The 23,009-nt window shown below is 40.3% G+C and overlaps 2 protein-coding genes across 16 annotated transcripts in view; one reads left to right on the top strand and one right to left on the bottom strand.

Moving 5' to 3' along the window:
- Positions 1-89: 89 nt before the first annotated feature.
- On the top strand, positions 90-18,154 carry RAD1 (RAD1 checkpoint DNA exonuclease). 5 transcript variants are annotated; one of them, XR_308376.4, is made up of 8 exons: positions 90-188; positions 645-909; positions 1,865-1,973; positions 4,337-4,595; positions 6,688-6,786; positions 7,167-7,393; positions 10,602-10,701; positions 14,822-18,154. XR_308376.4 is itself a non-coding variant. In XM_003133878.5 (7 exons), exons 2-6 carry the CDS (start codon positions 715-717, stop codon positions 7,348-7,350), a joined length of 846 nt encoding a protein of 281 aa, XP_003133926.1. In that variant the 5' UTR covers positions 90-188; positions 645-714; the 3' UTR covers positions 7,351-7,393; positions 10,602-12,382. The 5 variants fall into 5 exon arrangements, 2 of the variants coding, with proteins under 2 accessions (XP_003133926.1, XP_013840189.1); XR_014831158.1 differs by having other exon boundaries at positions 10,602-10,724; XR_002339523.2 differs by lacking the exon at positions 14,822-18,154 and adding an exon at positions 11,970-12,382.
- TTC23L (tetratricopeptide repeat domain 23 like) overlaps positions 11,183-23,009 on the bottom strand; it is a 58,754-nt gene continuing 46,927 nt past the window's right edge. For 7 of the 11 annotated variants that reach the window (XR_014831150.1, XR_014831148.1, XR_014831152.1 and 4 more), the window contains 2 exons: positions 22,496-22,577; positions 11,183-12,742 (listed from right to left, as the gene is read on the bottom strand). Coding sequence is in view for 1 of the 11 variants with exons in the window: in XM_085002069.1 (XP_084858195.1) it covers positions 22,503-22,577 (75 nt within the window). In the remaining 10 variants the exon portion in view is untranslated. The remainder of the gene's footprint in view (positions 12,743-22,495; positions 22,578-23,009) is intronic. The other 4 variants (XR_014831151.1, XR_014831147.1, XR_014831143.1 and 1 more) reach the window with 3 other exon arrangements.

Raw genomic sequence — 23,009 nt, 5'->3', positions numbered from 1 at the left:
GCTGGGCTCGGCCGTCCTCCAGCTCTATGGTGCCTCTTTCCGGTCTCTGTGGTACCGGACGCCAGACTCTCTAGGCTTTGTCTATCTCTGTGGTGACGGTGCTGACGGGGCTGGCGGGTCTGAAAAAAGTGGCGGGAGCCGCTCCGCTTCCTCCCCGGCTGCCAGGGAGCTGCGTCCCAACCCCAGAGGTGGGTTTGGGCGCTTGGCATATCGAGACTAGTAAACGGGTGCAGTCCCGCGGCGGGTTGGTGCGCCGCGTTGTCTGGGGCTTTTGGAGGATCCGAGGACCACCCCCACCCCTTGTCTGTTAGGGACGAGGTTGGCTGCGTGAGACAGCTCAAAACCGACTCTTTGGTGATACGCAGCCTCATCTTGGCGTGGCGAAGCTGGCCCGAGTAGAATGATGTTGTTGTTGTTGGGTGTTTTCATCGTTCAGTTTTTCATGGTTACTGTCGTCTTACTGAAGACGAAGAAACCGTAGCTTAAAGAGATAATTTCCCCCAAAGTTAGACAGTTAAGCGGCAGAAGTGGGGTTCAATCCCTGGTCGGTTGAGTTCACCGTCCAGGCCTCTTCCACTTGGCTCAGCGCAGGTTGAGATCGCGGGCTTAGCCAGCTTTGACGGGAGTTTGTCTGATCTCATCAGGTGTTCCGCGACCAGCGGGAGCAGGTGTTGGCACCAGGAGCCGCTCTCCGGGCGGAATGCGCAGTGAACCATGCCCCTCCTAACGCAACAGATCCCAGATGAGAGTGATTACAGTTTAGTGGCCAGCCTCGACAACGTGAGGAATCTCTCCACTATCTTGAAGGCTATTCATTTCCGAGAACATGCCACCTGTTTCGCTACTAAAAATGGAATCAAGGTCACAGTGGAAAATGCAAAGTGTGTGCAAGCAAATGCTTTTATTCAGGTATGAAAGTAGTCACCTTTAAGCCTGGGACTTAGTGATATTCTTCACCCCAGACAATGAAGGTCTTAATTGATATCATTTAAGTTAAAGAGCAAAATATCATTACTTGAATTCTTTTTCTCTCCTGGTAACAAATTCTTCTGCAATCTTGTTTAACAGAGATAATGGTTAATAGTAATAATAATGTCTAGAATATATTAAGCTAAACTATAGGCCGGGCACTCTTCTGAGCGTTTTATATGTTTAACTCATTTAATCCTCAGAGAATAGACTTTTGAGGTAGGTTCTGTTATTATTCTCATTTTTACGTATGTGGAAACTGAGACACTGTTAAGTGATTTGTCAGCAGTCCTACAGCTGGCAAGTGGCTGAATTGGGATAAGAACCCAGGACATTTGTTTCCATAGCATATTCCCTTTACCACTACCTCCCTATGATTAAAAAAAAAAAAAAATCCCTTTTATTGGTTATAGTATAATCTACTCTTAAAAGTAATATTTGAATAGTTCAGATAGGATTTCAGATTTAGTTCAGAATTTTTTTGGAACACCTAAGTGCATGGTATGACCTTGGGTATAGAGGGATAAATAAGACATGGTTTCTGTCCTCAAAAGAAGCTGAAGACCAGTATCACTCGTGCATTGTCTGATTGACTAGTGTCTGACAAGTTTATGGGCACACAGAGAAGACAAGGGAGAGTCAGATGGGGGATAGTTTAGCTCCTCGAAGCTAGATGAAGGACCTTTCATAAAGTTTTGCATGGGACCAGAATCATTCTTACACCTAATGAATCACAGTTGAAAAAGTTTAAGAGGTTTTTCTTGGTAATCAAAAATTATTTTCATGGTATTAGCACAATATTGTTATTTTAAAAACATATAAAGTGAAATTCAGAACCTTATATGAGTTATCATTCTTTAATATACATATACATTTTCACTTTTTTTTTCCATAGGCTGGAATATTTCAAGAGTTTACAGTTCAAGAAGAGTCTGTTACTTTTCGAATTAATTTAACCGTCCTTTTAGACTGTTTATCTATTTTTGGATCAAGTCCTGTGCCAGGTGAACTATTTTATTATCATTATAACAACATAAAAACATTATACATAATGGTCAGAAAAATACAGGAGAAGTTATTAGAATATAAGTAATATAAACTTTACTTTAGAAAATTAATAACCAATTCATTTTTCATTTGTTACAATCATGGATTCTGATTTTTCACAATATTAATAGAAAGTATGCTTACAGTTCATTTCATACTTGGAAAAGCATTTACATTCATCTTTTTTTAAATTTTTTTAAATCTTTTTAGGGCCACACCCAAGGCATATGGAGGTTCCCAGGCTAGGGGTCGAATCAGAGCTGTAGCCGCCAGCCTACACCAGAGCCCCAGCAACTTGGGATCTGAGCCACTTCTGCAACCTACACCACAGCTCACAGCAACGCTGGATCCTTAACCCACTGAGCAAGGCTAGGGATCGAATCTGTGTTCTCATGGATACTAGTCAGATTTGTTTCTGCTGAGCCACGACAGGAACTCCACATTCATCTTTTTTTAATTTACAAAGCTTTTAGGATGTTAAATTGGAACTAATCAAAAGAAGATTTTGAACATATCTTAAATGTCTTTTTTTTTCGTTGAAGTATAGTTGACTTAAAATGTTGTGTTAATTTCTGCTATACAGCAAAGTGATTCAGTTACACATACATATACATTCTTTTTTATGTTCTTTTCTGTTATGGTTTATCACAGTTAAATATCTTCAACATTGTGAAATATGTTTTAATTGCTTATTTTTCCTAACTTGTTCAGAATTACGTTAGTGGTAGAAAAAAAGAGAAACCATTTCTCCTGACTCCCAGTTAACTGTGTTTGAAATGTTCTTTTTTTTCTTTAAACCCTGTTTATAAATTGTGTTTCTTTCCTTAAATGCTGCTTTCCTTTAAAATATTTATATATATTTTAGGAATAGTGAATTTGGTTGCTATAGATATAAAAACTACAAGGAATCCCCAGAAGAATGATTTTATTTTGCAGGAAAGGGAAAATTCAGTAATGGTTCTCTAGGAAATATATTTTAATTGTACTGTCCCATTATTATTGGAATTGATTAAAAGTACACATTTTCTAATGCAGTGTTCCCCAACTGGTCTTCCATAAAAGCACCTGCCTTCTCCCATTCCTCACTCTGATTGTCCATCCAGTGAGGGAGAGGAGCTAGCGTGTCCTGTCATGTTCCCGTTCCTCTCTTGTGGTTTGCAGAGGTAAAGCCCTAACCAACTTTAACCCAATTAGATCTTAACATGTAAGGAAATGTAAAGATTATCTCCTAATAAAAAAGGTTGGAAGGATCCTTATCACAGTAAATACTCTGTGTATTATCTGTCATATCAAAGAAATGCATCATTGCGCAAAATGAAACTTTAAGAAAGCCATAGTCTACAGCGTGGACCTGCTGTATAGCACAAGGAACTCTACCCAATATTCTGTGATAATTTATGTGGGAAAAGAATCTGAAAGACAGTGGATATATGTATACATGTATTAACTGAAACATTGCGTTGTAAAGCATAAATTATCACTTTAATTGTAAGTCAATTATACTTCAAAAAAACTTAAAAAAAAAAAAAAGGAAAAAAAAAACACAATAGCATATCCTAGGAGTTCCCATTGTGGCTCAGTGGGTTAAGAATCCGACTGCAGTGGCTTGAGTTGCTGTGGAGGTATAGGTTCGATCCCTGGCCCAGCACCGTAGGTTAAAGGATATGGCTAAGGTCCCTGACCTGGGAACTTCCATATGCTGCAGGAGCAGCCATTAAAAAAAAAAAAAAAAAGAGTAGCATACCCTATTCTACAACAGTTATTACATGAAATACTGGGCCATATAGATCATAGAGATTCTCTTTCCTGAAGTTGTCTATATAATCAACTAGCTATTTCTAAGGTGGTTTTTGGGCAGTGAATCAAAGAGTTACATTTTAGTGTGATTCCCAGTTTTCTTTTTTTTTTTTTTTTTTTTTTTGTCTTTTTGCCTTTTCTAGGACTGCTCCTGTGGCATATGGAGGTTCCCAGGCTAGGGGTCGAATTGGAGCCGTAGCCACCAGCCTACACCAGAGCCACAGCAGTGCGGGATCCGAGCTGCATCTCTGACCTTCGCCACAGGTCACGGCAACACCAGATCGTTTACCCACTGAGCAAGGCCAGGGATCGAACCCGCAACCTCATGGTTCCTAGTCAGATTCGTTAACCACTGCAACCACGACAGGAACTCCAAGATGTGATTCCTTCTTATAAAGAGATGCATACATATGTGCTAGAAACTGGGCAGGATAAAATATTTTTGCGTTTTATGTATCATTTGGGGAGAAGCTGAACCCAGAGCTATAAAACTAAGCCCAAAGTATGATTTATCTCATTGCAGGAACTTTAACTGCACTTCGGATGTGTTACCAAGGTTATGGCTACCCTTTGATGCTATTTCTGGAAGAAGGAGGAGTGGTGACAGTCTGTAAAATCAATACTCAAGAGCCTGAGGAGACTCTGGATTTTGACTTCTGCAGCACCAATGTTATTAATAAAATCATTCTGCAGTCAGAGGGGCTCCGTGAAGCATTTTCTGAATTGGATATGACGAGTGAGGTCCTACAGATCACCATGTCTCCCGATAAGCCTTATTTCAGGTACTTGATTAAGCAGTGTGGTTAATCTCCTTTACACCATCTCCCTACTTACACATTTGCTTAGGTGCAGAACATTTATTATCCAGGATATTGGAATCTTCAGAACTTTAGAGAGCTTTTACTTTTTTTTTTTTTCTCTTTTTCCATCTTTTTAGGGCTGCACCCGCGGCATATGGAAGTTCCCAGGCTAGAGGCCAAATCGTAGCTGCGGGCCTATGCCACAGCCGCCACAACATGGGATCCAAGCCGTGTCTGCAGCCTATACCACAGCTCATAGCAAGGCGGGATCCTTAACCCCTGGAGCAAGGCCAGGGATTGAACATGCGTTCTCATGGGTTCATTACTGCTGAGCCACGACAGGAACTCTGAACCCGCTATTTACAACTTCATAGGTAGTGTTGGTTTCTAAAAGAGTAGCCCAGTCTCCTAGTTCATAAACCACTGGTCTTTCCATTGTTGTACTAGTAACTTGTAGGTAGGTTGCATCATGAGGAAAATTGGACTTAAACTTTTGGAAAAGGTGTTTGTGTTATATAGTATCTCTCTTTCAAGTTAGTATAGGATGAGAAAGGAAGTAGGTTTTTACTCTATTCATTCAGTAAGGATCCATTGATCACTAACTGTGTGCATATTTGCCTTATTAAGCACCACAGGAAGGAACAGCTTAAAGTCAAGATGAAGAGGATATGTGTGAAACAGCTTAGAGAGAAGAACATTACATGCCATTAAGTTCCAAAGTAATGTACATAGATCCTTAGGGAACCATTTCCTGAGTACTTAGGGAGGAATGGTCATGGTGAGCTTCCTCAGAGAGGGCAATTTTCAGCAGCAACACAGTGTCCACAACTATCAAGATGCTTCTCATATTTTTACCCAACAAATTATGAAATGGCAAAACTCTCTGCAGGATTAGAATCAATTTAGAGAGAGAATTTTAGTATTTCTTCCCTTTTGAAATATTTCAGAACATTAAAGAGAAAGGCGTTAAGTACATACAGTAGGAGAGATGTAATTTTTTTTTTTTTTTGTATCTACTTTAGAAAAACTGCAGGCCCTTCTTGTGGGTTAGACAGTTAAAAATTTGACGCAAGATTGGTTAAAATGTTAACCAGAATAGAAATTGATGCAACCCTACTTAAGCAGTGATGTGAATGAAAGTTCCAGGCACTTAAGCAGAGTATTTCAGAAGCTCCCCATCTAAATGATCTCACTCAGCCTGGGCAACTAGATGGATCATGCTATCTTTCATCTCCCATGTGGGAAATTGTTTAGTGGTGGGGAAATGGAAGTTGAAATATTTTTTTCTAGCTATGTTAAACTTAAGGAGCCTATGACACTAGGGAGTAGTTGGACACACACATCCAAGCTCAGGAGATGCATCTCGACAGGAAATTTACATTTGGGAACCATCATCGTGGCTGGGCATGGATGACATAGCTCAAGGAAGGAAGTTGTGTTAGCAGAGAGAAAAGAGGCTCCTGGGGGACCCCAGCCCCTAGGTCTTCTCTTGCTGTGCTCATAGAGAGCTCACTCATGTGTCAGCCCCACAGCAAATGAGCGGTGAGTTTCTGCAGACTAAACATACAAACATTCATTCACAAATTGTCTACACTGCTGATATTATCAAGCATAGAAAACCACAAGACAACCTGAGGGGCAGTCTGAGATACAGAAAAGCCCTAATTGCTTGGTGTGGCCGTCAAAGTAACAGAACCCCAGGCTTGCAGCTGATGTGGATCAGGGCTGTCTGTTGCTCCTCAGCTCACCCCTGGATGTTATTTTTAAGCTAAGGATGAAGAAAAGACAGTATCAGAGTAGACTTAAGGCCATGAAACTGGGACAAACTTGCTGGATACCTTTTGTGACTTTTTCCAAACCCATTTATTAGTTGCCAGCTCTTCCCTACTCCTCTACTCTCCCCTACAGCATCCTACAGGCATCTTGTGTAATTGTTAAGTGTCTTGTCGGCAGGTCTTTACATACCTGTTTCACTCCCAGAGTGAGCTTCTTGAGGAAGTGTTTTCTTATTTGGATCCTAATGTGGCTTTTTGTTGCACCAAGGAATAAATGAGTTTCTCCTTTTCCACTCTAGGTTATCTACTTTTGGGAATGCGGGAAGCTCCCACCTTGACTATCCCAAAGATTCTGATTTGATGGAATCATTTCACTGTAATCAGACTCAGGTCAACAGGTCAGTTTTCGTTTTTTTGTTTTTCTGTTTTTTTTTGTTTTCCTCTTTGTCGGTTCTTAATACAGAGGTTGCCATCGGTGATGAAAGTCGGGTTAAATACCACATTTCTATTAAATAAATTTTTAAAAACTTTCAACGTGTTACTAAAAATGTAGCATTTTAAAAAATAAACAGATTGCTGGGTTTACTTGGGGATTTGGGGTTGTAATAATAGTGGGTGAAATTTTTAAAATGAAGAGAAAGTATTAGCAAATTGGACAAGTATTTGATTTTATTATTTGCTACTTGGTAGTTCTTGGCTAATTTTTGTCTTTTACTTTGGATTATGAACACTGCTTTAAGTGTGTCCAAATAACAGCATTTTATTTGCTCTCCTACAGATACAAAATATCTTTATTGAAACCCTCTACAAAGGCGCTAGTCCTGTCTTGTAAGGTATCTATTCGGACAGATAACCGAGGATTCCTCTCATTGCAGTATATGATTAGAAATGAAGATGGACAGATATGTTTTGTGGAATATTACTGCTGTCCCGACGAAGAAGTTCCTGAATCTGAGTCTTAAGTATGGCAGTTCACTGTGCCATTTATTTATGTACACATTCAGGGTAGGTCATGTTCTTGTTCTGAGTGTAATACTCATGATTTCTTACTGGATCGTCTACGGGGAAGAAGCATGGAAAAGACAGGAGTAAAGTCCCTGTCCCTTAATAACTGCTGTGTATTTGGTGATGTGTTCACGTAATCACAGAATATCCAGTACCAGACTAGCTTGTGGTTCTGCCTTTTGAATTTTGGGGAATCATTATGAGTCAAGATGAACACATTTTATGTTTTACTTTTTAAAGTAGGATAGTCCAAGAGTCTAAAACTTTAAAGTTTGATAAAGCCATATCTGAAATGTTCTAGTGGCATATGGGCATCGCTTACTAATTGGAATTCTGAAGAACCCGTTTTAAAGCAGTGGTTCTCAAAGTGCCACACCTAGGTCACCTGGAAACTTGTCAGCAACTCTGTGGGTGAGCCAGAAAAAAATCTGTAGTTTAAAAAGCTCCCCCACCCCCCAGGAGATTCTGATGCATGCTGAAGTTTTAGAACCACTGTTTTAAAAGATAATTTTTTTTTAAAATAGCAATTTAATTGCATTAAAGTGACTGCCTTATGATTTCTTCACAAATGTTCTGAAACTTAGGCATCACCGAACAAGTCTGAATATATGATTTGTTTTTAAAGTGTACATTTTTGAGGACAACTATGAACAAGATATAAAAGTCTTCAGAGTTACAGATTTTCATCTTGTTCTGAAAGCTGTTTGGTATAGTAAGTACTTATTAGCTACCCTATATTTGCCTATAAGAGTTTCTCAACCAAACCAGGGTGTACAAAACCAGTTATTAAGTGATTTTACACTTTGAGCAGTTGTCAATGAAATAATTTTTGTCATATGTAGATATTATTTAATAAAGTATATTTACTGAAATTATCAAACTTGTTTTCTAGTAGAAAAAACATATAACTAAAATGACGTTTTTGGGAGTTCCTGTTGTGACTTAGTGGAAATGAATCTGATTAGTATCCACGAGGATGCAGGTTCGATCCCTGGCCTTGCTCAGTGGGTTAAGGATCCAGCGTTGCCATGAGCTGTGGTGTAGGTCGCAGATGCGGCTCAGATCCCGCATTGCAGCTACAACTCTGATTCAACCCCAAGCCTGGGAACCTCCGTATGCCTTGGGTGCAGCCCTAAAAAAAATTAATTAATTTAATTCAATTTTAATGAGGTTTCTGAACCACATGACAACAGCGCAGTGTCTCTCAGTGAGCACGTACTTCTGGCCTTTGGAGAGTTATTTCAGCAAAGAACTTCAGGGAAAAGCTCCTGTAGGACATTGTTGGGCACTGTTCCCAGGCCCGAGTATAGTTTGTACAGTCCCAGGTATCTAGCCTGGGATTAAGTACCCGAAAACTAATCATTCTCAAAGCAGTCTCAGGATGCCCAGCGGTTACTAAAGAAGTTGGAATTTTGTGAATAAAGTATAGTATATGTTGAAGAGGGACATGATTGAGTCTGATAAACTTCCAGATATTTTTTTGTCTAGATAAATGCCAAGAACAGAACAAATCTAAAGCATAATTATGAGAATATTTAATCAGTAAACATTTCAAGGACTGCAGTTTTCCTTTAAATTTAAAATAAGGCAGTTGGGAGTTCCCGTCGTGGCGCAGTGGTTAACGAATCCGACTAGGAACCATGAGGTTGCGGGTTCGATCCCTGCCCTTGCTCAGTGGGTTAACGATCTGGCATTGCCGTGAGCTGTGGTGTAGGTTGCAGACGCGGCTTGGATCCAGTGTTGCTGTGGCTCTGGCGTAGGCCGGTGGCTACAGCTCCGATTCAACCCCTAGCCTGGGAACCTCCATATGCCGAGGGAGTGGCCCAAGAAATAGCAACAACAACAACAACAAAGACAAAAAGACAAAAAAAAAAAAAAAGGCAGTTGTTTTTGGTTTTTGTTCATTGGTATGTCTAATGCTTAGAATAGTGCCTAGAATAAATACTGGTTAGATGGAAGAACCTCCATTTTGGGGTTATTGATCACTATGTAATTCCAGTTCTTTAATTCTGAATTTCTTTTGATCAAATGTATTTTTCAAAAGTTGAACCTATGAAGAATTTAAAATATCTATCAATTTAATAAGACGACATTTTTGCACATTTAAGACTGTTATTTTAACTGCACATAACTTTAGTTATTTAGAATTCAGAATGTAACAAATTTAATTCTTTCTAAGTCACCCTAACATTAAGGTGTGATTTAATAAAGAATTTTCTACACATGCGTGTTCTAGTTGATCTAGAAATTTACTAGTTTAACTTTGCTCAAGTTCCTAGGACAGACCACTAGGGGGAGCGCTTTCTCAGGCAGAGCAGGATGCTTTGGTGACTGACAAGTTCAGTTCATGTCGCATTTAGAAGACTATAATCTTATTTTTAAGGTTTACCTTTGCCTTTTTGAAGTTTACCTCATATTCTTTCCAGTAAAAAGTTGTGCTTACTATGAATAGGTAGGTTTTTAATTAGTTTATTCCCTGCTTGATATTGATGTGCTTCCACCTAAAACTGATGAAATGATTCAAAATAATACAAATAAAATGATTTGTTAAGTTCTCTGTTCTAATAAAAATAAGTCTGGTCACACAATCATTTTTATAAGAAGCCACACAATTTTTGGTGCTATCAAGTAGTTACAATTGCTGAAAGGGCAGCATGGGGCCTTTCCTACAGTTTAAGGTGAGGGAGTTTTCAGGACAGTGCAAACTCCCTTCTCCCCTTCCCTGTTTTCACACTGCTGGCCTTGTCCCATCTGAAACAAAGTCTGTGGGGTCCTGTGGAATTGGGGATATTGTATGGCATTTTCTTTTTTCCCAGTTACGTATGAGTAGTGTTTTTATACATGTGTCATGTTACATGCACCTCTGAAGCAGCTGGCAGCTCTAACATGGACTTCCTGCCCCAGCAGTCGACAGCTAGTTCTCTAAACAGAGATGCCACAGGCAGCTGTTAGAAGTGTTTTCTGGCTTCCATATCTCAGTCACCGCCAGAGATTTCGATAATCAGAATAAATGTTTGAAGTAAGTTTTCTTTTTGAAAAAATAGCTCGTTGATCAGTATAATGGTTAATAGTAGTGGCTCTCATTGGTAAAACTGGAAGTACTCAGGGTATATGAATTCAGGTATTCCTCACATGGAAAGGATATAAGATCTAGTAAGGCCTGTGGCTTGACCCTCTAAATGGTCTTACTTCCTGCCATTTTGTCTAGGGACTTCTGGTTGCTCGTTGCTCGTTGCTGACTGGATTAGGAAAATCCCATCTCTGGACTATTGTCAAGTTTGCCTTAAGTGGATCTTCCATGGAATGTGGTGGGTAAACTGCCAAAACAGAAGTAAGGCTTCCCTGAGCTTACAGAACAGTTTGCATAAATTTTTGCATGCTTGCTAATGAACGTTTTGTTAACATTTGTTATGTGGGAGAGTTTGAGCTGAGCTTGATTTTTTTTTTTTCCCCCCAACTCAGTATAGAGATTGGAAGAAAATAGCTAACCCTCATCTACCTCAAAAATTTCAGTGCCCAATAGCTAACTTAAAAGAATGTAGGCGTTCCCACTGTGGCACAGTGGGTTGAGGATACAGCATTGTCTCTGCAGCAGCACAGTTTCAACATAGGTGATAACTTTCTAGTCTGTCAGATATGAGGATATTAAAACCATAACTACTGTTCCTTATTACAACCACTTCATAAAACATTTTAAAATCAAAATCTCAGACAGTGGACAGTTAGCAGCTTTATACTGTCAATAAAGAAAAACTGGAAATGTTAAAAATAATTTCAAAGGAAACAAGGTTATACCATAATATTTTATTTTACAATGCTATGGTTTTGCTGATAGAAGTTTTTTTATAGATGTTAAGACTTTAGGGTCTTACAAAAAGTAAGTAAAATTAAGATTTTAGTGCCACCCAAAATGGAGTCTGAACGGCTACTTCTTTCTGATACTTTGTTTTTATCACAGTGGTTGTGAAAATCCACTTTCTACTGGATATGTGAAAATGGCAGCAACTCTTCTAAGGCTACTTTAATTGATACAGAATATTCTGGGCAAGAACAGCAGTCCCATCTCCGGACAGGGCTAAAATCTGCAGTGACAGATAGGTGACCAGAGCAAGTCAGTGGAACAAAGGTGCCTTCAGCCAGGGCTGCAGCCTGAGACCTGGGTGCTGGGTGCCGAGCTTAGAGCATCCTGGGCATAAGCTGAGGGACAGCGGCAGCTGCCACGAGGAAGCCTGCCAGGCTGTGGACAAGCTGGTGGGTTACCTGGTATATATGTGTTTCTGCCATAGCAGAACACTGCTTACTACTAGACCTTGAGTACTGGCTGATTACTGGGTTTTACAGACTGAGCAAATGACTGAAATGAAAAAATACTTGCTTGAGCAAAGAGCCAAAATGTGTTCTCTAAGCACTGAGTGAGAGAGTGCTGTCAGAGGCACACTTGGATCCGTACAGGCACAGGAGTTTGAGCTCCATTAAACCAGCTCAGGTAACTAAGGAGCTATCCAAGGGGAAAAATGAAAGTCTTTCATGGTATAGACTCGAATCTGATTTCTCCTCTGTCTCTGGATACACACAGGAACATGATTCGAAATTGCCAATTTCCTAGATATACACTTGTTCCGGGCCTCAGGATTTATTTCACAATCTCCGTGAGCTTCCTTTCCTAAAACAAGCCTTTTTCACCCAGTGTGGCAGCGGCAGCGCAGTGGGATGGAAAGAGTAATCATCTGCAGCTCAGGAAGCCTGCTGTGTAATCACCAGGCCGACTCTAATCCGTTTCTCTTGCCCCGGTTTCTTCATGTATAAGAATCAAAATGGCCTTTCTGTCTTGAACATTTTATGACTTCAGTAAACCGAATCAGGCCAGAGTTTCACAAGAGCAAACATTTCCTCGCAAAGCAGTTTCAGTGACTTCAAATGGGTTTTGACTAAAGATACGTACAAATAGTGTACTTAAAATGGTCACCAATAAATTACTTAGGCATTGCAGAGTTTTCCTTTTTTTTTTTTTTTTTTTAAGTCAGAACAGAAAAGAATGAAATTAGAGTTAGAAAAAGGGAAATGAAAGATACAATGGGAATCCCAGTGAAGTGAGAAACAAAGCATGCGTCTGATTTTTCCCCCCAAGTTACAGGATCCTGGTTTCTTAGGGCTCTTGGGTATTTTACCTGTAATGCTGCTGCTAAGTGGACCTTTTTTCCCCCAGAGTCCTTGGTTCTGTTTTTGATCTGCCACTGCTATCAGTGTTGATAAATATATTTTGTGGTCCAGGATTTTTGTTATCAACAAGGGAGGCTTTATTGTTGGTTATCTTGTACAGAGGTTTTCTCTTTACTAATAACAGAAGACCTAGAAGAAAGGAGAAAACCATTTGTGTATTTTTCTTGGTTCTTGCCTTCTCTTCCTCCTTCCAGCACCAATCACTGCCTTATTGAGCTGAACTCAGTCTGAGGCAACTATTTCATCATGTGACCACCCCCACAAAAGACCGACTCTTCTAATAGACTTCAAAAATGTACTGGAGTCTTGGGCTTTCTCCCTAAAGAGCAGGGGACAGTTCCCTTGATTCAGATGGCAAGCCAAGGATATCTAAGATACCTGGATTGCTTTTAATCGCAGATAAAAAAAAATTATCTAGTTTAGGGCCTTTTATATTGTTCATGATTTTCGGGTGATTTCTTCTCCTGAGCAGAGAGATTCTACCCCAGCACTATAAGTGCTAAAAAGAGGATCTGTCATCCCTGTTTCCAGCCAGTATGTTTCCATACTGGGCAGTAGTTAGAAGTAATCCGTTCCAAAAGACTGTGATCCAGAAACCCGATTTCTATTAAGTGTTCTTTAGTTGCCTTCTGTTTAGACCTCAAGCATACAACGTGTGGTTTTCATAGCCCCTGTTTGTCTTAAAAAGCATTTATTCCACAGAAATATGAGATGCAAATTTTTATGAGCAACTTAAGGTTTTTTTATATGCAAGTCCCACTAAAGACTGATTTATTCTGTCTACTACTGGACCATATAAAATATAGAAAGCTAAATGACACTCTAACTTCCTTGTCAGTAAACCAAAAGATAATGTGACTCCAAATGTGAAGAAGAAATAGGCACAAATTGAGTGAATTTCCCAGGGGCCTCATAAAATTAGGGGTGAACAAAGATCTGAGAGGGATCCCTGCTAAGGACACCAACTAGAAATCAGCCTTGGGCCTACCGCTCTCCCACCACAAGGTGGCAGGATTCCCCTTGCCTGAAATCATCAGGTCACTGAAATGACACTGACTTCCATCATGTAGAGATCATCTTTGCATTTAAGTAATTGTATCAGACTGTCTTGTCTATGACTTTATCTGTTTCCAGGAGCTAAACTCTAGTTCACTTTAGGGAATGTTAACCAGCGAAATGTTTTCCACACCAGCTTGGTGGCAGTTTTTCATAGTTTCTAACCCTATCTCATTTTCCTTCATTGCCAGTCGAGTAGCTAGAAGGTAATAAAGTCAAAGCCCAGTTTCATTAAATAGAAAAATAGCTACTATTTATTATAATAATCACTTTACGTACATTATCTCATGTTCACAGCAACACTAACAGATAGGTACTATTCTTATCTCCATCCTACTGATAAGAAAACCAGGATTACATGTAGCCAGAGAGTGGTGGTTCTGGGGTTTGAATCCAGGCTTGTCTGTCCCCAGACTTAGAACTCTTTTCTTCTCTTGTTTGTCTTTTTTAGAGCCACACCTGTGGCATATGGAAGTTCCCAGGCTAGGGGCTGAATCGAAGCTGCAGCTACTGGCCTACACCACAGCCACAGCAATGTGGGATCTGAGCCACATGTGCAGCCTACATCACAGCTCACGGCAATGCTGAATCCTTAATATACTGAGCAAAGCCAGGAATCAAACCCACATCCTCATGGATACTAGTCAGGTTCCTAACCTACTGAGCCAAATAGGAACACCCATACTTGGAGCTCTTAGCCACCATGAATCATAAAGAAAAATTAGTTCATAGGAATGTGTTAAAATTATGTTTCTATGATCAGATAAAATAGTTCATTGGTGAGATAGGCATTGTTCATAAAGAATTTATTATATCCTAAAGTGGGGCCCAAATTCTTTACCAAACTACAAAAATATTTTTGTGCCCTCAGTTCAAGCATGTGCTTTAAAACCAAACCAAACCTAAGATGTTTCCTTTTTGGTTCTAAATAAGGTTTTGTTTGCCAAAATTTAAATCAGCATTTCAAAAAGAATTCAGGTGTATTCAGGTGTATATAAATATGGGGGGGCTTTAAAAAATTAATTTATTCCCAACATGCCAATAGGGAAGTTTAGTATGTAAAAAATTCTGAGAAGTCTTTTGGGAAATGAACCCATGTCACTTTGTTTAATCCAGTTTGGTTTTTTCCCTACACTGATTTCTGCCATGAAGCCTTTCTCCTCCTTCCACCCCTTGGAATCAGCATTCCCGGCAACACCCTTTAGGCACTTCTGCCCTGTACAGCAGCCATGAAGAACCTGCCATTCCTTCCAAGTGCCGCCCTCCATCATGCCTCTGTGCTTCTGCAGAGAGAGTATCTTCTCCACCTGGATGACCTGTTGCTCGCCTTAGAAGAAACAACTCAAATGCAACCCTCTCTGTGAAGCCTTCCCCAGCGTCCCTAGACTGCCTCTCCTTGCTGCTCTTAGCGCCCCGAGATTCCACTACAGAATCTATGTGGCACATTTTCACTATTTTCCATGTTTGTCTCTCACTCTAGATCGTTACCTCCTCAACAGTAATGGCCATGTTTTTTTGATACTATTTTCTTACCACCCGCACCTAGTGAGTTAGAGCTCACTAGATAAATGCGTCGAAGGAATGCTGATGAGGAAGGCGAGGCTCAGCATGTTTAAGGAATTTAAGGGCACAGGGCTCTCTCACCACAGAGTTGGAACTCAGTCACACGGGAGGTGCCTTGACTAAAGTATACTACTCTTTTTTTACTGTACTTAGCAAACTCATGGCGGAAGTTTAGCTGTTCCCCAGCTATAGTGCATGGCAAACAATACTAATAAATCAAGCTCCATCAGACCCAGCCTTTTGCTCTGGAACTTCAAGCATCTCTCCAGGAAACCATTCCCAATGGGCCCGTGAGGTGAAACGCACTTGCTCTCCATGCTGTAACTCCTAATCAGTCCGTTTTTGTGGGCATGGCAGAGTGGCTGTTAGTTGTCCATCTCCCCCACTGCTCTGCTAAAGCCAGGGTACCCTGAGCTGGCTCTCTGTGACTTAGTAGCCTCTGTCCCCCTTCAGGGAGACCTAGGGGTGGGGTGCTCACACTCCTCAATTTTCACTTCCCCATCTGTCCCAATGCCACTAGCTATTCCTAAAATCTTAACTTGGAAAAGCTGCTGCCCCTTGACACCTGGATGTTAGAACAGATTTTGCTCCCTACCCATTCATACACCAAGGTTTGGCCAAATGTTTTCTCCTTTAATTTTTTAGAGGCAGTGTTAGAATATGTACGAATGATAGGAAAAGAATAAGAATGCAGCAGCCTGGAAACAATCTAGCTTACAGAGCATAAATTACATCATTAAGGTCTTGCCTGACTGGTTCGTCTGACACAAAATTTACCGAGCGTATCACCTGTTCTCCCACTTAATGCAGTTCTCTCTGGAAATAATCACCCCAGATCCTCCTTTTTCACCTTACTTTTCTTTGGTGTTTTCTCCCTAGTTCTTCAGCCAAGAAAGGGCCATATTGGTTCACATGACCAAGAAGACAGATCCCTAATAGGTTAATGGGCATTAAGGCACCTTCCCTCTCCCCCCACCCCCATAAAGAGAAAAAGACGGTTTTCCCCGCTCCTCTTGTCTTCTACAGCTTAAGAGACATCAAAAGTTACACCAAAATAACTTCAGCATGCAGCTGTCCTAGAGCTGTCTACAAAGGACAAAGATGAAGTTAATGCTCTGTGCCTCTGTACTTCCTAGTTGAGTCTGAATGACTAGCTAGAACTACAAAAATAGTTAATATTTATTATTTCCCATATACCAGATGGCCATGCTAAGTCCTTCACTCTATCTCTCCATATTACAGGTCCTATTCTAATCCTCATTAGAGAAAACTGAGGCTTAGGATAACTTGTCTTAATGGCACATAGGAAGTAGAGGAGCCTGGGTTCAAACCTGAATCTGTCTGACTCTAAAGTCCATGACCTTGACTACTGTACTCTAACATTTAGGACTGTCCAGTCATGGAAGGGGCCACCCTGACAGGTAACGAGTGAGTTCCTGTTTTGGGGAGGTGTTTCATCAGGCACAGACAAACAGTAATCTTAAAAATCTGCTCTAGCAGTACAGCCTGCTTGGATGTCGGTGATGATTTTCTGCTTGTCTGTATTGGCTTACTCATCATTCCCATCATCATCTCTAATTAGCCCACACTCTGTGTCAGGCATCCTTCTGAGCTTTCTTTACATTCATTTACTCACAACAACCTGATGAAGTAGGTATGTGAGGAAATTGAGAACATGACTCATGACAAGTTAAAGCAGCTAATGAACAGATTATAACTCGGGCATCTGGCTCTAATCCATTCTCTTAGCACCACACTAGACTGTCTCAACATTTGACATGTATTCAATAACCTTTAATTTTTTTTTGTTATTAGATATGTAATACATATTTGTTGTTTTAAAAAGTCATATAACAAATTGAAAGCCCCAGCATTCCATGTCCCAGAGATTACCATTACCCTCATTAATTACATATTTGCATCTATTTATGGGTTATACTATAATACTAAAATCTATTTTTGTGTGTGTTTTTACCTCTAACAGTATATTTGGGCTACTTTTCCATGACTCTTCAAAGCTCTATTTCATGCTTTTGAATGACCATATCATATGGTTATAAACATGGACCTGATTATATGGCCCATTAACATGTACTAGTTTTTCCACTGGTGGACACTGAGTGTTTCCTACTCAAAAAAAGAAAAACCGACATGGAATACATACATATGTGTGTACATATATATGTACATGTGTATAGATATTAAAAAAGAGCTGGGCATATGTGGATATATGTATCAACCACCAGTTCCATCAGCGGGATACTGAGAGCGCTGATCTCCCCATACCTCCCCTGACAGCTGGGTTTATATGACCTGTATTTTTCGTTTCCACAAATACAGTAGGGTGAAAATGGTATTTCATTTTGTGAATGTGTTACTACTGTATGAGAATGGAAATCATCCTGTTTGGTGTTAACTGGACATTTGCATTCCCTCCTCTTTGCACTGTCCCTTCATGTCTTTTGTGACAATGGCAACGACCACTCCCTTGTCTGAAACGTTCTCCTCCTATGAGTTCCTTTCTGGTTTTTTTCCTTACTCTCCTCATTCTCTAAAACCCCTTCCTGAGTCTCCTTCCCAGTTCCTCCTTCTGCATGACCCCTATGTAATACAGTCATCGTAATTACGATAGGGAATGTCATCCTGAGGAGGATGGGGCAGCGGGGACGCGAAAGAGCAGGTCCCCAACTTCTTCATCAGGAGGACAGGAGAGAAGGTCAAAAGGGATGAATCGAGAAACGTGTACATGTGTACGTGGGGAAGACCAGAAACAATGGCTAAAAGTGATGCCTTCTGGGGGGGGGGGAGAAGGAGGTGGGCAGGGACTGTCATTTTGCATTATAATAAGTTTCTATGACTATCTGGTTTCTAAAGTTATATTTTCCTTTGGTAAAATAAAAAATTAACTAGAAGAAGAAAAAACATTTCACAGAAGCTTACTATGTACCATACATTAAGTAAAGCCCTTAAAATAGAGTGCTCTTATCATTTGCATTTCTCTAGATGAAGAAAGGAAGTCTCACTGTAAGTGGGAAAGCTCACATTTGAGCACTCTCTGTTTTGATTCAAAAACACCACACATGTTCTCTCCAAAATAAGTGTAAATGTCCTCCAAAGTTCCTTCCTAAGTTTTCTCACTTCACATACACATAATCCATGAGTTTCTTACCCATTCCTTTAACTTCTGATGTACCTTGAATCTCTGGTCCACACAGCCTATTAGACATTGCCAAGCAGATGTATTGTGGGTACCTCAAATATAAGACATCCAAAACAGAAATTTTCTTCCTCAAACCCCTCAGCCATGCTTCCAGATGACCTCCTCTTGCCAATACTTTGTCATTCAGTGGCACTGCCATTTATCCAATTGCACAAGCTAGAAACTCCAAAGCCACCTTTGACCCCTGCCTCCATTACGGCTCACATCTATTGGTTCAAGGTCTTACCTCCAAATTGTTCTCAACCCATCATCTCCATGCTCCTTCTACCATGGTTTTAGATACTTAAGGTTCTCAACACCTCTCTGTTGGACTATTGTATCTGCCTCATAACTGGTCTCCTGACTTCTGCGATCTCCCAAGGTCTCATCCATCCTTCCCATGGCTGACAGTTAATGTCCTAAAGCCAGGAACTGATCATGTCACATCCTGCTCAAAACTCTTTTTTACCTTCTGTCTACAGAATAAATTCTAAGCTCATTAGCACAGCACATAAAATATTCCACAATCCGACCCCAGTTTATCTTTCCAAGCTCATCTCCAGCATATTCTTACTCATAGACCTTCAACTACAACAACTCAAAGCCACTTGTTTTTCCTCGGAACTCTCAAGTCTCTCTGTGCCATCATGCTGCTGTTTGTGCTCCTTGAAATGCCCTCCTCTGGCTTTTCTACCTGTTGAGATGTTACTTTTCTTTGAAGACTCAGGCCCCTGCCCACAATGCACACACAGTCACTATCCACATTCCAGCCTCACAGTGTATTACTTGTCCTCTCTGTTTACATTTCTGTGAAAGCTTTGCTACAGACTGACTTGGAATCTGGTCATGGGTGTCTATTTTCCTAAAGGAAAACATCTTCGTATTTCTAGAGCTTTGAGGGAGTTTATATGTAAATGATTAAAACTGAAGGCCATTTGTGATTTAGGTAAAAAGTCAGACCAATCTCAGAGTTTACTTCCAAATCTGAGATTTTCCATGCCTTTTCTTTACACTAAATTCTTATTTGAGGCCCTTGCAACAACATCCAACCTTGGAATTAACTCCTATTTCAAGGGGCCAGTTCTGCTTTCACTTCTTTGCAGAGGCTTCAGAAGCCAAGAAATTGGGCTCCTGGCAATGAAAGTCCAGTGAGAGTTGTCACTGCGTTTCCGGAGGGGGGTGGAAAGCACAAGAGCACATCGGAAAACTAGCAGAGTCCAGGACATCTGGGAGTGATTATTCCAGTGAGATGCTCAATCAAAGACAATAATTCCTGCACTGGGGGTTTGGGGGTTTTTTGGGGAAGGGTTGTTTTTTGTTTGTTTGGTGGGTTTTTTTGCGGAGAGGGGGGACATCCAGGCTTTGGCAGCCACTCCTATGGCTTTGCTCAGCAGTTCTTAAGGAATGAGACATGGGCTTGTTTCAGGGAAAGGAAACTAACTCAACTTCTCACTGACTCAACTTCTGCTACAGCAGAGTCCTTCCAAAGACTCTTTTTTTCCCCAACCATATAGTTTGGTAGGTCTAGGTCTCACTGTCATTTACAGAAAGTAGAGTTAGTCTCTAAGAACCAAAAGAAATTCATACTACCTGGGGTCTGAATTGGGTTACACAAGGCCTCTTAATTTAGGAATGAGGAACAGTAAGAGACCTGAGGGAAAAGCAACCTCAAGCTACCGAGGAAATGCATTCACTCCAGCTATTCTGAAGTTTCTCTTTTTAAACACAAGCTGAGTAGACCTTTTGTCCCAGTTTTGAGGAAACATGCATTTCTGGTCTGAAATTAAATCTTTTAGTTTATTATTACCTTCAGAGTACAAAATGTACTTTAGATATGTTCAAAGACTCAAATTCTTAGTCTCAAATGTACAAACATAATGTCATACTGCCTAACAATTACCCCGATTTCCAAATATTCTGACCCATTGCCCTGGAAACAGAAGGCCATGTACTACAGAAGAATGGAGAGAGAAGTGTGTTTTTCTAACATTTACTGAGCACATACTCTGTCAGGCGCTGCCCTATACATGTTATATATGTTATTTTATTTAAAATGTACAACTCTTTAGGAGATATATATATATATATATATTCTGTATTTTAGTGATGGACAAACCGAGGCTCAGAGGTTCAGTGATTTTCCCAAGGTCACATACTTAGTAAGTGTCAGAAGCAGGTTAAGTTGACAGGGCTGACTCCAGTAATATATATTCTTTGCCTATCACTCAGTGTGAAATAGTAATAGGGTGATAGAAGCTTCTTATCAAAACATTCTGACCTATTCTCTACAGCATCTCAGAAAGATAATTCTTATTATTTTACTCTTATGCCAACATTCATTGACTACTTAAGACCTGTCAGGCCCTGATTTAAGTGCTGTATTATTATTTGATCTCATGAGTTTTCAGAAAATCCACTTTTTGATGAATAAATAGAGGCTGAGAGAGGTTAAGTCACTTCGCCTGGGTCAGAGAGTTGAGGATAACAGCCAGATATAAAATCCAGACAGTCTGCCTTCAGAGAGCAAGCTCCATTGCCTACAGAGAGCAGATTCAAATTCCAGCTCTACCTCCCCCTGGGTAATTTAACTTGAACATATTCGTTCTCAGTTTCCCTTGTGTAAAATGAGGCTCTGGAGGTGGACCTGCTGATCAGGTGTCCCCAAATGTATTCTCAAACTCCTTAAAGTCAGAATCCCTATTATATAGTGAAAGGCAGTGCATATTTTGAAATAAGACAGATCTCGGTTCGAGTCTAATCACACTTATCAGCTAGATGATTTTAAATAAGATATTCAAACTTTCTGAGCCTCATTTTCATCACCTGCCCAGGAAAGATAAAAACACCTACACAACAGGGTTATTTATAAATCAGAAATAAATAGTATATGTATTTTACAATGCCAGGGAATTGGAAGGAGTTCTACATTATAGTTGCTATTAATTTTGCCATGGCTACTGACTAAGGAAATATACTTTTAAATACACCAGCAGGCAGGAGGCAAAGCTCCCCATAGACCCTCCTGCTGTGGGCATCACTGAGAGACGCTAGAGAAGTGCTCTCCTGGATAAGGTGAAACAGGAGACAGTCTTCCACTCGGCCTCTTTTAGGTGTGGCTCTGACTGAGGTAGGTGGGGACAAGGACGGGCTAAATGTATTCTCTATGCCCATCTTGTACCCCACCTGCCCAGCCCGGTGAGAAAGTTTCACTTGTGAGCCACCTCCAGTGAAATGCAATCAGGGTCCTAACTCTCACGCCATAATGATGCCTGCCATCTTTGTTAGAGGGCTCTAGGAGGAGGCACGTGGCCTTTAGATCACACATGCTTGAGTCCAAACCTCTAAGACTTAAGTGAATTCAGGCATGTTCCTTTACAGAATAGTAGGCTCCCTTCTGTCAAATGAAAACTAGCATGTAGGGTATTTGTGAGGATTAAAAACTTTATGAATAGGACCCAGCTCAGTTTTACGAGGTCAGTATATATTCAACAAAAGAACACTGTAGCATAAACATTATTCTGAGATGAGCAAACAGCAATGATATGCCAAGAATAAAGAAAGGAGCAGGTCTGTACCAAACACTCTCTTGGCTGAAATACAAAACATTTTTAAAAACAAATCTGCAGAGATTCTTTATTATTAACTTTGGAGACAACAATTTCCCTCTCAAACTTTCCTTATGTTTAGGGACTTTGATTTTACATTCAGCAAGAAAAATAAGTTTAATATATTCACTTACATTGTTATCAGCCATATTGTATCTATTATAAGCTGTTAGCTGAGACACTGTCTTGCAGATTTTGGTTATAAATGCTCAGCATTGAAAGAGATATCAGTACTAAATATTGTTGCAGCAAACCCCTATCACACTGGGTTCTGAGAGAGTACTTGAAATTAACTAGATACAGTAAAGGATTTGGCCAAATCCACAGTATAGGTTGGCATTCTGCCTTACTAGCAAGAATAAGAGAGGTGAATCACCACTAAATGAATAAACCAGGGAGTGACCATCTATCTCTATGTCCACACTGAAGACCTGGTTGATGGCCAGGGTCAGAACTCACCTCTGCCTTAGGGAAAGGAGAGTTTTGTATTTCGGCTTTCACTGTGCTCATTTCCATATATAAGGATTCGAATCATCAGGCACTGTAGCAGAGGTGAGAAACATAAGAGATTAAAAAGAATCAGATCTCAAGCATCTTAATTATAAACCAGACTCAGGAGATCACCCGTGGAACTGAGATGTCACAAGTTTACATTTTAATTCTCTACCAAGGAGGAAGGAGTCTGAATTGAAGGCCCTGTCTCCTTCCGGCTGTATGTGAATCATTCAATCTTGCTGAAGTTTCCACTACCATATGTGGCTGTGGATGACCAAAGTAACAGGGCTGAGAATTGACAGAATGCTTATCTAAAACCGGGCTACAACAGTGGTCTCCATCAGGATTTTCCAAACAGCTTTAACCAAATAGATGGCTATAAATGAAACTAGTGTCCCAAATTTGCATTACATTCTCATGCTGATCACTTCTCACAGTGAAAACTCTTAGGCAGTTTTCTATTTTAAATTTTACCTAT

The sequence above is a fragment of the Sus scrofa genome, chromosome 16 (assembly GCF_054392235.1).
Source record: "Sus scrofa isolate SSC_HxYL_T2T_F1_AM1 chromosome 16, Sscrofa_HxYL_maternal_Yorkshire_Landrace_v2.0, whole genome shotgun sequence".
In the NCBI taxonomy this organism is placed as follows: Eukaryota; Metazoa; Chordata; class Mammalia; order Artiodactyla; family Suidae; genus Sus; species Sus scrofa.
The sequence above is the reverse complement of the archived record's forward strand: the minus strand, read 5'-3'. Positions and strand labels throughout refer to the sequence as shown.